We start from the raw sequence: 11,725 nt of genomic DNA, 5'->3' as shown, positions 1-11,725 counted from the left end.
TACACACTCACTATGCGATGAGCTGGCCCGACTCTGCGCACATTTTCTCTGGTGGCGGCAGCAGAGGCCGCGTGTAATACTCCTGGTCGTGCTTGGGCGCCTCGTGGTCCACTTTGTGTGGCACTTGCGCCCGGATGGGCTGCGCGTCTTTGGAGCCATCCGCCGCCTGCGAGTGTTGTGCCCCCGCATCCGCACACTTGTCTGCACACTTCCTCGAGCACTCCGACGGTACCCTGCGCGCGCATTTGGCAGCAAACGAGCACACTGACCGATATGCGTCACCCACAAATTCAAACATTCCCCACCCGCGGTGCGAGGGGCATAATGTGTTCGCCCCGAGTAGCGAGTAGTCGGAGTTCCGGCGCGAGGGTGGGCAGGTGCGGGGAGTCGTCCTGGCAAACTTATTTAAGTAGCACCAGATCTTATCAAATATGGCCCCCAGCTGATTAAAAAAAAGGAGCAGACGCGCTTTAAAGACAGGGAGGGTTTGCTAAATACTTAGTATCATACTATGCAGCTGTTTTCGATCGACAGCTGTTTGTGGATGGAACTAATAAGGCGGGCGAGGAAAGACGAAGACAATTTATCAACCGCACGGCGCACGTCCCACGTGCTGAGTGGGAGCTTGCGAGCTGCGAGGGAAACAAAAAGGATTGTGTATCTAGTCAACATGCAAGCTCTGGGCCGGCGCGGGGGCCCCAGAGGGTGTCCATGCGGGGGGGAGATGGGGTCCCATGGCCCGCCTGCGGCCATGCTATCACGCCTTGCGACAGCCTGTCGGCGCTGCTGACCGTGCCATGATGCACAATTGATCACCTGCATAGCTCGCGGCCTTAGTATCAAGCATTCAGTGACGACCTGATCGTACGGCCAGTAGGAAGGTGTCCTTCCAGCTGCGTGCACGCTTCTGACGCAATGCGCGTCACAAACTGCCTCGGATTGGCTGCTGGCACTCTCGAGGCTATGCCTACACAGCCTCGCGCGCATGGGCAGTCAAGAGGGACCACGCACTTCTCAGGACAGCGCCGGTGCCTCTCTCTTGGACCGGAAAACTTGGTGGTATCGTGTCACCAATGTGGGACCAGTGCGGCATCGCGCCATCGACAGCTCTGAACTGCGCCTCACCACTGACCGGGAAGGCCGCCAAGTGGGCCAGCACAGGTCGCACATTGTGGCAGCAGTCAGCAGTGCATGGCTGATAGCTAGAGCAGCAGCGTCAGGGTCGCAGGGCCGGATCGTGTCAAGCCTCTCGCCCGGCCGGCCGCGTGCAGACGTCGGCCTGTCTGCTGTCTGGAGTGATCTGTCGGCGGTCAGTACGACCAATCAGGTCGGAGTTTTCTGATGGTTGGAGGGTCTATCTGTATGTACTCCTCGATATCTCTCTAAATCTACCCTCTACTTAACCGTACTTAATCGGGAAGTTGGTGCTCTGAGCGACTCTGAGCGCCGGGGCCTGAGCCCTGGCTGTCAGGCTGTCACGTGCTGTCAGGTGATCTGTCGGGCTGTCAGGCGCTGTCAGGCACTGTCAGGTGCGTCTGTCAGACCAGCTGTCAGGTGCTGTCAGTGCTGTCGGGTGCTGTCGGGTGCGTGTCTGACATCAGAGGTGCTCTCTGTAGCTGTCGGGTGCTGTCGGTCGGAGCTGTCGGGTGTTGCTGTCAGACGCTGTCAGAGCTGTCAGAGCTGTCGGGCTGCTGCTGCTGTCAGACGTAGGGCCGGTGCTGTCAGGTGCTGTCAGGTGGTGCTGTCGGGGTGCTGTCAGGCTCTGACACACACCAGCCATACTTATGACACTATCAAGAGGAGACCAGCAGGACTCTACTACACGTCTCTATACTCTGCCTCCGGTCCCACCATCTTCTTCATGGTGGACGCACAACTTGCTGATGATCTGGTAGTTGTTGGTCCAGCGGAAGGCCTCCCCATCGTTGTCGCTCATCAGCTTGTAGTACTTGCACGCTCTGTTCTGGTAGCGCGGGCCGTCTGGGGGGTCCCGTCACCCTTTTCACCTCACGGTACCACCGGAGGATAAAGAGGCCCTTGGGGTCGTTGATGAAGACCCCGTTGCGCTGCGCTGACTCATCGAGAGCTGGCGCAGGTCTGTGCTGCTTGGTGTGCTGCTGTCGGGCTGGTCGGGCTGTCGGGCTGTCAGCGCTGCTGTCAGGCCACTGTGAGCTGTCGGGCTGTCGGGCAGCTGTCAGGCTGTCGCACGTTAGGGCCTGACAGCGACGGGTCACCTCTGATGTCAGACTCTGCTGTCAGGCTGTCAGATATATGTCTTATGTGCTGTCAGGCTGTCGCGTGTCGGGCACTGTCAGGCGCTGTGTCCGGGGTTTGCTGTCAGGCTGTCAGACCAGGGCTCAGGCCGGGGCCCCGTTTCCGCACTGCTGCGCGGCGCACGGTGTGGGCCGGGGGCCCCTGCGCCAGCCGCCACCCCAGAGCATGCAAGCGACAGAGCAACTGCAAGGCTCGAAGTCTCTCACAACACTACTCATTAGGGTCTAGGCACGGAAGAAGGGCTGTGTCGTTCCTCCATCTCCTTTGGTGCGCGTCCGTTTCCCCCAAAATCTCTCGGGGGAAGGGGGGGGGGGGGGCGGAGCGCGCTTACAAGTTGCGAGTTTCCAATCGAGATCGGAGCGCTCGAAATGGAAGAATATCAATGTGTCCATAACAAGTTCTCATGGTGCACGCCTGATGGGCTCCGCTCTAGAAGCGCAGTGACGTGCCGGACTTCTGGCGCCACTTGTATTCCAAGTGAGCGCTCAGCTGACAGCGAAACTCGCGTTGCAGAGCCGGCTGCTTGTGGAGGTCACGCCACGGAAGTGGCGGGTCAAACTCATTCGCGCAGCACACCTGCAAGTGGACACCGGCAGAGTACATCATCGCCGTGTTGCTGTAGCTGCTTATGGATCCGACGAGTACATCGGCGCCGATGAGGTGATCAATCGTAGCCAGGGGGTCCGAGTCGAGGTGCAAGCGAACCGGCCACGTGGAATTGAGCCATCTCGGGAGCGCTGCAAAGTCAGCGGCGAGGCCCTCCGACATGACATGCAGCTGTGGCAGCAGCAGCCTCCCCAGCTGAGCCCACGTTGCGCGCAGCCCCTCAACCTCGGCGATCAAGGCGCGCAGTGGGTGCTTGTACGAGTCCATTTGGATGAAACGCCCTGGGTCGACACTCCGGAGGTCACCGCGGCGCATGTGCACCGCGATCTCCAGCGGCATTGTGCCCGCCCTCGCGGGCTGGAACCAGTCGAGCGAGCGTTGTGCGGGCCTTGCAGTCCCCCGTGATGGCTGATACTCGCCGCCAGCAAAAGGAGGACAGTGCGCGTGCTGTTTCGGGGTCTGGGGGTCAAAGTAGGCAGCGCGCAGGGAGACTCGAGCCTGCAAGTAGCGGCAGCGGTCGAGAGCAGCCGGAAAGTAGATCGGATCCGAGCCGCATGTCACGCCCTGCCCTTCGCTTTGACGCTGCCATTGCTCCACTCGATACAAGAAATGCGTGCGAGCGGCCAGAGAGAGCAACGCTGCGGTGCCATTTCGCGGGGCTGCTGCCGCAATGAATGTTGCTCCAAGCGCCTCAAGGCGCGTGTTGTTGCGAAAAATGTTCGGATGCAGCGACGGGCACCCTTCCCCCCAGCTCTGTTTCCGCGACCGAATCCGACATACTGACTCACTTGCGAGCGCGTCGATCGGCGCACCGATCGCGCCGCTGAGTCGAAAGTGGTGCTCTGCCGCGCCGGGCTTCACGCCGTGTTTGGCGCTGCGAGCGTTCATTGGCAAGATTGGGGCATGTTCGAAAGCGCAGTTCAGCATAAACGCTGCGACGAACAAAGAGAGCCGGCGATTCATCTGCGAGCCCATCCCGTCATTCCGATCCCGCCCTATTTTCATCATGCACGTTGCGGACTTGCGCTCGCCACAGCCGGTTCGCTCGACGCGATCAAGCTGCTCTGCGAGCGACACGTACATGCTATGCCCCCCCGCCGAGCAGAGAGCCGGCTGCGACGGGATGGTGTCTGGCCACAGAGACTCGACCGAGCGGCGTCCGAGCCATCTCTCAAAGTTGTAGTGAGCCACCGCACTCAGAAAGAAAACCCCCCACGGCATCTGTAGCCGCACGGAGCGACTCCGGCAGTTCCCAACACGCAGCGACTCCTGAGCGACTCCCGACACGACTCCGCGGTCGGCGGCTGGTCGGCGGCGGGCCCGTCAGGGTTCCCCTCCCCTGCGGATACCTTTAGTCTGTGACTGACTCGCGCAAAACGCCCTACCCACCTACCTATTGCGGGCACCAACCGCCAGGCTCCGTGATACCTACCTATTCCCACGCAGGCCGCGCAGCGAACGAAGCGAACTACCCGTTGAGCCCCCTGTGAATAGACTCCCAGCGCCCGCCGCACCCGTCTCGGCGGCGTCCCAACCGCAGGCGACTCGTCTGGCATGGCCCCCGTTCGCGGCTAAACGCGCCGTCTCCCGCCCGCGCGAGCGAACGGAGCGGTTTTCCCACTCCCCTTTTCGGGTTTTTTATCCCCCCCCCCCCCCCCCCACACACTTGAGCACTTGAGCACTGGATAGGGTCGGTTCCGCATGGTACGGGAGTGAGCCCTCACCACTACCTACCTGCCTATTGCGGGGCCCTCTGGGCCCTCTGGGGCGGTCAAAACCGGGCCTATCTCCTATTGCACAGGGTGTAACGGGTGGGGACAGCCCCTATCTGGGTAGGAGCCGGAACCCAGTGGCTAAATAAATAAAAAAGGTCAAACTCGGATGAGACGAGATGGGATTTAGGACACCTTGGTGTGAGGGATCTTCATCCGTCCCCTGACCCTGGAGAGCGGCGAGAGTTGGGGCTGCGGACGGCTGCGGCTGCGGGAGGGGCTCTGGTCGCGGGAGAGCCGCTGCGCCGCGTGGACGCGCCTACACCGCTCTTGCTCCGCTCGCCACCTCTCGCAAAGGTCCAAAGTCATAGCCACCCCCTCCTCCGGCAAGTCCTTTTGCCGTATCTTGCCGTCTCTCCACGCCTGGAAGAGCTCGTCTCCATAGCCGCATTGCATCACAGCCTCTCCTGCACTGCGTCGTGTAGAACCCCTGCCACCCTATGCCGCGCCTCAGCGTCGGAAAAGTCGGGCTCGGAGTCATACTCGGAAGCAGGCGCAGACCCAGACGGCCGCGGGGATTTATGGCAGGCGGCGAGGTGGGGGAGGGAGAGCGCGGTGGTGCGCGTTCGGTGCTCCCGCTGTTGCCAGAAGGGCAATCGCCCAATGCGCTCAGCCTGTTCTTGTCCACCACCTCCATGGGAGAGGGGTGGGGGTGGGTTCTTGATGCGACATTGATGTAGAGCTGTCAAACGTTAAGAGCTGAACAGTGTTGCTAGTGTTAACAGTAACAACAGAACAACAGTGGGGCTCCCCAACAACAGTAGCTAACGTTAGGCCAGCTGAACAACAATAAGGAAGGCCTGGCAGTGACCCACGACGATCTCCAGCGTCCAGTGCGGGTAATACCCGAAAATACCCGGAAAAACCCAGGTATTTTCGGGTTTTACCCGGGTTTTTTTGGCATTTTCTGCTTGCTGACCACTGAACAACAGTAACAACAGTAACAAACAGTAACAGCTTGGGCTGGGGAGAACACTTGAACAACGTTGAGGATTTTCAGCCAACAATAGTGCAACTGTTAGGCCCAAAGTTAACGTTTGACAGCTCTACATTGATGGTGATCCCCGATCCATTGATGGTGATCCTGATCGCCCACAGAGTGTGCAGAGAGCCGAATATTTTAAAAAAGATTTTTTACGCCTGCGTACTGAGCACGCTCATCAAGCGGCTGCCTCGGGTCGCTCAGCGTTGGCTGCTCAACGGTAGTCGAGACTCGATCGTGCCCTTCCACGAGTTGCAGTCGAACGAGACGTGGGCCTTGCTCCACTCGCGCGCAAAGACGCGCGAAGAGGTCGACGTCTCGGCGCACAGCTCGCGCGGCTCGCCATAGTCCGCGTCGAGCTCGGAGGGGCGCTCGTACGCCCCGGCTGGGTCGCATAGGCCGCGCGGATCCTCCGCGGTCAGGTTGCAGCTGACGCAGCCCACCCATCCGAAGCCGATCCAGCCATACGGGCCTCGCGTCAGCAGGAAGGCGGCGACGTCGTCGGTCGGCGAGGGAAGCGGCCTCGACTGGGCGCCCGAGAAGCTGAACAGCGTGGCGGAGAGCTGCGCCTGGCTGTCCGCGCGACAGGCGTCGCGGAAGTACGCGGCGCACTCTTCTGCGGCTCGAGGCGGCGCGCCCACCGTGCGAAAGAGCTGGTAGATCCAGCGCCCCGCCTCGAGCGCGGCCGCGTGCACCTGCGACAGCGTCTGCAGCCAGCCGGCGGTGATGGCTCTCACGTCCGCATGCGAGAGACCCATGTCCGCGACGCATCCTGGGTGGACTTCGGAGGGTCCGCCGTAGGGGCTCGCCGTGCAGAAGCCCTCGGGAGGCCCCCACGAAGGGTTGGGCAGCGGTGAATCATACCACTCGTCGTCCAGGAAGAGGCCGTCGATCCCTCCGTGGCCGAGTGCACTGGGTCCAAAGACGTACTCTTCGAGCAGCCACTGGCGAAGCGAGCTGTTGCGGTGATCCCACAAGTACTCGCCGCACGGCAATGACCTGCCGCAGTCGCACTCCTCGAAGCAGCGACCGTCGGCCGCGATGTCCGTCGACGGCGTCTGGTCCTGGTCATGGAAGAGCCGGCTGCATTTTCGGCCAGTGCACTCGGGCGACGAGAAGTTGGCGCCGCCGCTCGTTCGATAGTGCAAGAACCAGCCGGAGTACGCGGGGTCCTCGAGCTTCTCTCGCACTGAGCCGAACCACGGGAGCGCCTTGACGAGGTTTCGGTACACAAAGATCCGAGTGGACGGACTGGCCGCCTTGACCGCCTCCGCCTGCCGCGCGAGCAGGGCCTCGCAGTCCATCGGCTTGTCGTTCACCCAGACGAGCTTGGCGTTGGACCAGTCAAAGTCGGCAAGCCCCCATTGAGCCGCCGTAGGCACGTCGAAAAAGCCAGAGTAGTTGCATGGCATGGCCGCGCTCGATAATCGCATGTCATACGTCGGCGCCCATGGAGGGACAAGGTGTCGCGCCGCCATGTAGAGCGTCCGTGAGTATGAATTCGGAGGATTTTTTTTATTGAGGCCTCAACCTCTCATAAACCAGCGCGACGGTGGACAAATTTTCTTTTCCTTTCCCAAGATTTTTTAAAGGGGAGCTTAAAAATAAAAGGGGAGCTTAACGGCCACAAGAATGCACACTGCCACATCGACCTGGAAATGTGGCACACACAGTGATTTGGCTCGGCAGCTTGTCGACTACCAAGAATCTCTCTTTCCGACTACCAGCCGGAGCCGGAGTCGGAACCGTAGCCGAGATGGGCGTCGAGGGTCTCTCTCGACCTGCGCTCCGAGGGCCCAACTTGAGAATCGTGCTTTGAGTTGGGTTGTTTCGTGTTGGGTTGGGTTGTGGTTGGGTTGGGTTGTTCCGCGTGAGGTTGGGTCGTCGGCGCGAAGGGTGAGGTCTCGACCGCCGCCGCTCACGCCAGCGGACGGCCACTGCCGGTGTTTTTGGCTTCGCCACCGTCCAAGGCGTGCGCCATGCGCTCGCCGGCATCGAGCGAGCAACGTGATCGACCGAGCGGCTTGCTGTGTGGTCGCCTTCTTGTGGCTCTCGTCGAGAGCGTTTTGCGTCCCGGCGGGTGGGAGAATGTGTGTCGTTGAAGTGTCACTGTGTGCGTCACATCGATGTGGATAACAAGCACGGTCGATCCGTCAAAGCGATACACTCGTTCCTATCACGCTGGAAGGCTTGCACGGAGCTCTGTGCCGGCACACAGAAGAGCCGTGCGGCAAGAAGAGCTCGATGGGGAGCGAGAACTGCCAGAGGTGCTCACCCAGGTTTCGGAAGTCCGCCTTGATGCGGTCAGTCCCCCCCAGGTTTGACCGCGCAGCTCGCAAGACTCGTCGAACACTCGTAGCCTTTCTGCGCCTCTGACTCTGCAAGCTATGCGGGAAGAGCAGTTTATTCGCAATATATCGACGAGTTCGAGAGAGCCACAGGCTTTCGCTCGGGAGGGATTGAGTGCGTCGCGACGGACTTCAGGTTACACCTGAAAATCTGACGGTTCTCGCTCCCCATCGAGCTCTTCTCTTGCCGCACGGCTCTTCTGTGTGCCGGCACAGAGCTCCGTGCAAGCCTTCCAGCGTGATAGGAACGAGTGTATCGCTTTGACGGATCGACCGTGCTTGTTATCCACATCGATGTGACGCACACAGTGACACTTCAGACGACACACATTCTCCCACCCGCCGGGACGCAAAACGCTCTCGACGAGAGCCACAAGAAGGCGACCACACAGCAAGCCGCTCGGTCGATCACGTTGCTCGCTCGATGCCGGCGAGCGCATGGCGCACGCCTTGGACGGTGGCGAAGCCAAAAACACCGGCAGTGGCCGTCCGCTGGCGTGAGCGGCGGCGGTCGAGACCTCACCCTTCGCGCCGACGACCCAACCTCACGCGGAACAACCCAACCCAACCACAACCCAACCCAACACGAAACAACCCAACTCAAAGCACGATTCTCAAGTTGGGCCCTCGCGCTCGCCGTCGACAGCTCGGCGGCGGTGGAGGCGGCGGCGGCCGCAGCTGATCATCTCTCCTCCACTGGGGCCGCAGCGGTCGTCTTCACTGTGCAAGAAGGCACGGAGCCGTCGCTGCTGCGCTCGTGCCTTCATGCATGCGCGGCCATCCGGGGTGCGGGTTGCCGCCGGCGCCGACCCGGCGCTGCTCGTCGCCGCTCGAGACGAGGGCGCGACCGACTTTGTCTCGTGCTTGTGGCGGGCAAGGCCGCGCCCCGCCCCTCGGCAGTGCTGCAGGCGCTGGGTGTGCGGCCGCCGGACGCCAACTTTGGGACTCTGTTCCTCGCGGAGCACGTGCCCAACGCCGCGTGAGCGCGCGCGGTGCAGTCGGCGCCCGTTTGCCCGCGGACGCAATGGTTGGGTAGTAGGCCCTAGGGTTACAGGGTCGCTCAATACTTAGCCAGGGCGCTCGGCTGCCCGTCGGACAGCAGATCGTCCTCGCACAGATCGGGACTCAAAAGAAATCACCTGACGCGGCTTCACGGATGCTTGCAGCTTTCGCCGCTACGCTCTCGTTCGTGCAGCCGTCCATCTCGTCGGCGGCCGCGCGGCACACCTGCTGTCGCGGCGGCTGTGTGCGCTCAATCGAGTGGCCGCCCGCTGGGATCGTAATCACCGTGTTGAGTGGCGTTGCAATCTTTGCCCGGCCGGAGTCGCCGCTTTGGGATCTGATACAGCCCGAGGCCGCCGTTGTGCGCGTGCCGGCAATTTCGTCGGGACGACGGCTGGGAGCTCCGCCTCTCCATCGGCCGCGACATGGCTCGGTCAGTTGACGTGGCGCTGCAGGTTCGCTTCGAGCGGGATGGCCGGTTCGGTGAGTACCCGCAGGGCACTGCTGCGCTGCGACGGCCGAGCAAATTCTTTGCTTCCACCGGCCTCTGGAGCGCGGTGAACGAGGCCGGGGATGAGCGGCACTCACTCGAGATGAGGCTCGAGTGCGGCGAAAGTAGATGCGGAGTACGTGTCCCTGTATCCCAGATTAGCACTCGAGACGGCACGTCCGTTTCTTGCATGCGGTGCTCAGAGTACCTTGCACGAGACCGCATCGCGCCCCATCAGTCCTGCACCTCATTTCTGCACCTCAGTCCTGCACCTCAGTCCTGCACCACCTCTTTCCTACACCTCAGTCCCGGTGTCTCTCCACTCTCCAGGTGCTCCGGGCTCGGCCGCGACGGCGAGGAAAGGGTCCCGCCCGGACCCCCGTCGAGTGATTAGTCATTGGTTATTTTTTCATGATAGGCGAGGAGTGGATCCCGCCCGGGCCCCTCTTCCTGACCGCCTCTCTCGAGGTGGAGGAGCCAGCGACGCGACGGCTCACAGCTTGCCCTCTCTAGCGCGGGATTTCTTTTTATTAGGCGGATGAGCGAGCGACGCGGCTCGCGGCGCCTAGATGCGGAATGGCCCGTGTCCCGACTACACTGCACGGCACTTGTTCTTCCCTCCCTCAGTCCACTGAGTGCTCATACACCAGGCTCGCGGCGCTCGGCGGCGGTGGAGAGGCGACGGTGATCAGATTTGACGAGGGGCGGGTGACGGCAAAGGTGTATGGCGCGCTCGGCCGGTGGACGGGCCTGTCGGAGCTCAGGGTTGTCGGCTCTCTCGAGGCGAGGCCGCTTCAGCCTTCCCAGACATGATCTGTCGGCGGGTGACGAGAGAATGTGCAGCGCGGCGCCGGCGGCGACGCACGAGCGTCGAGCGACGAGCGTGACCATTCGACAATCATGCTATAGTATACTGAATACTGCACAATATCACAAACACACGCGCGCACACATTTTTAATGAGGCGGCGCAACACGACAAAACTGAGACCCGTCCCGGTGTATCGCCCGGCATGATCGCCCGGACAGCGGTGAATCGTGAAAGCGGCGAAGGAACGGAGAGGGGAGAGCGTCACGGCTCCCCCGTTTTCCGAGCCCGGCCGCCCTCGCGGCGGATCGGCCTCGCTCGTCGCCAGCTGGCCGGCAAGCGTGCCATCGCCGCTCGCGAGCGCCCACTCGAACCATTGTGCTGGCGGCTCTCGCTCACTGCTGGCGGCTCTCGCTCGAGCGCCGCTGCAGACCCCGCCGCGGGGGGCGGGGGGCGGGGGGGCGGCATGCGCGCCTCACAGGCGCGGCACTGCGCGCGGTATAGGCGAGGGCGAGGCCGGTGGCGAAAAGGCTGCGGCCAGCATGACCACTAGGGCGGGGATGACGATGCGAGGCGATGGCGGTGCGGCAGAAGATGCAGTCGTCGGCGTCGTTCGGTGGAGGATGGAGGAGAGGGAGCCATTTGAATAATTGTGAGAATTGGCGGTTTTCGCCTTTTCACAGCCGCCGTCCAGTAACCTGGCGTTCCATATTGACGGTGGCGACGACGGGGTCGGGGCGCTCGGCGGGCCTGACTCGGGCGCCGGCAAGCCAGGCGGCGGAACGGACGGCGAGGGCGGGGGCGGGGGCGGAGGATAAGGTGGCGGCGAAGGGCGTGGTGAAGAAAAGGGAACCTCCTCGCACTCCAACTTGCTGCCGAGATACTCACTCATGGTAGTGCAAAAGCCTGGCAAAAGCAGTCCTGTGTAGTGGCGTTACCGTTGGCAATGTCGCTGGCTGCAATTCCGCCCCCAGCTCTCTTGTCCTTCGTGAGCACGATGTTCACTTGACCATCTTCTTTGTCTACCACATCTACCTTGACGCGGCCGTCCAAGTCGGCCTGCTTGTTGAGGCCGCCCTCGCATCGGAGAGCGTTGAGAATGGCTCTCTGGAGTTCATCCACCTCGAAAGTGGCATTTCGAAACCGAAGAGTCGTCACGATCTCTGGGGAGCTGCCCGGCGAGCTCGGGGGGCAGGGCGCCGACGGAGGTGGCGCCAAGGGCGGTGGCAACGGCGGCGGCGGCGAGGGCGGCGGTGAGGGCGGCGGAGGCGACGGGGGTGGGCTCGGTGGTGGCGGCGGCGAGGGCGGTGGCGGCGACGGCGGCGGAGGGGAGGGCGGCGGCCGCGATGGTGGCGGCCGGGAGGGCGGTGGCGGCCACGGTGGCGGGTGAGAGGGTGGCGGCGGCTAGGGCGGTGGCGGGCTGGGCGGCGGAGGGGAGGCCGGC

At 62.4% G+C, this 11,725-nt stretch overlaps 4 protein-coding genes across 4 annotated transcripts; 1 reads left to right on the top strand and 3 right to left on the bottom strand.

Moving 5' to 3' along the window:
* Window positions 1–1,828: 1,828 nt before the first annotated feature.
* Window positions 1,829–2,666, bottom strand: EMIHUDRAFT_230890 (hypothetical protein; the record flags this gene model as incomplete). Its single annotated transcript, XM_005784735.1, has 3 exons — window positions 1,829–1,963; window positions 1,998–2,086; window positions 2,606–2,666. The coding sequence occupies 3 exons, from the start codon at window positions 2,664–2,666 to the stop codon at window positions 1,829–1,831; spliced, it is 285 nt and encodes a 94-aa protein (XP_005784792.1).
* A 37-nt stretch (window positions 2,667–2,703) lies between these two features.
* EMIHUDRAFT_230889 (hypothetical protein) lies at window positions 2,704–4,101 on the bottom strand (the record flags this gene model as incomplete). The annotated part of the gene is made up of 1 exon (XM_005784734.1): window positions 2,704–4,101. One exon carries the CDS (start codon window positions 4,099–4,101, stop codon window positions 2,704–2,706), a length of 1,398 nt encoding a protein of 465 aa, XP_005784791.1.
* Window positions 4,102–5,834: 1,733 nt separating this feature from the next.
* EMIHUDRAFT_230887 (hypothetical protein) lies at window positions 5,835–7,112 on the bottom strand (the record flags this gene model as incomplete). Its single annotated transcript, XM_005784733.1, has 1 exon — window positions 5,835–7,112. The coding sequence occupies one exon, from the start codon at window positions 7,110–7,112 to the stop codon at window positions 5,835–5,837; it is 1,278 nt and encodes a 425-aa protein (XP_005784790.1).
* Window positions 7,113–9,138: 2,026 nt separating this feature from the next.
* Window positions 9,139–10,449, top strand: EMIHUDRAFT_441961 (hypothetical protein; the record flags this gene model as incomplete). The annotated part of the gene is made up of 5 exons (XM_005784732.1): window positions 9,139–9,417; window positions 9,452–9,588; window positions 9,805–9,832; window positions 9,898–9,942; window positions 10,009–10,449. The coding sequence occupies 5 exons, from the start codon at window positions 9,139–9,141 to the stop codon at window positions 10,285–10,287; spliced, it is 768 nt and encodes a 255-aa protein (XP_005784789.1). The 3' UTR covers window positions 10,288–10,449.
* Window positions 10,450–11,725: the final 1,276 nt, after the last annotated feature.

This window comes from Emiliania huxleyi, assembly GCF_000372725.1.
Source record: "Emiliania huxleyi CCMP1516 chromosome Unknown EMIHUscaffold_168, whole genome shotgun sequence".
NCBI lineage: Eukaryota > Haptophyta > Isochrysidales > Noelaerhabdaceae > Emiliania > Emiliania huxleyi.
The sequence above is the reverse complement of the archived record's forward strand: the minus strand, read 5'-3'. Positions and strand labels throughout refer to the sequence as shown.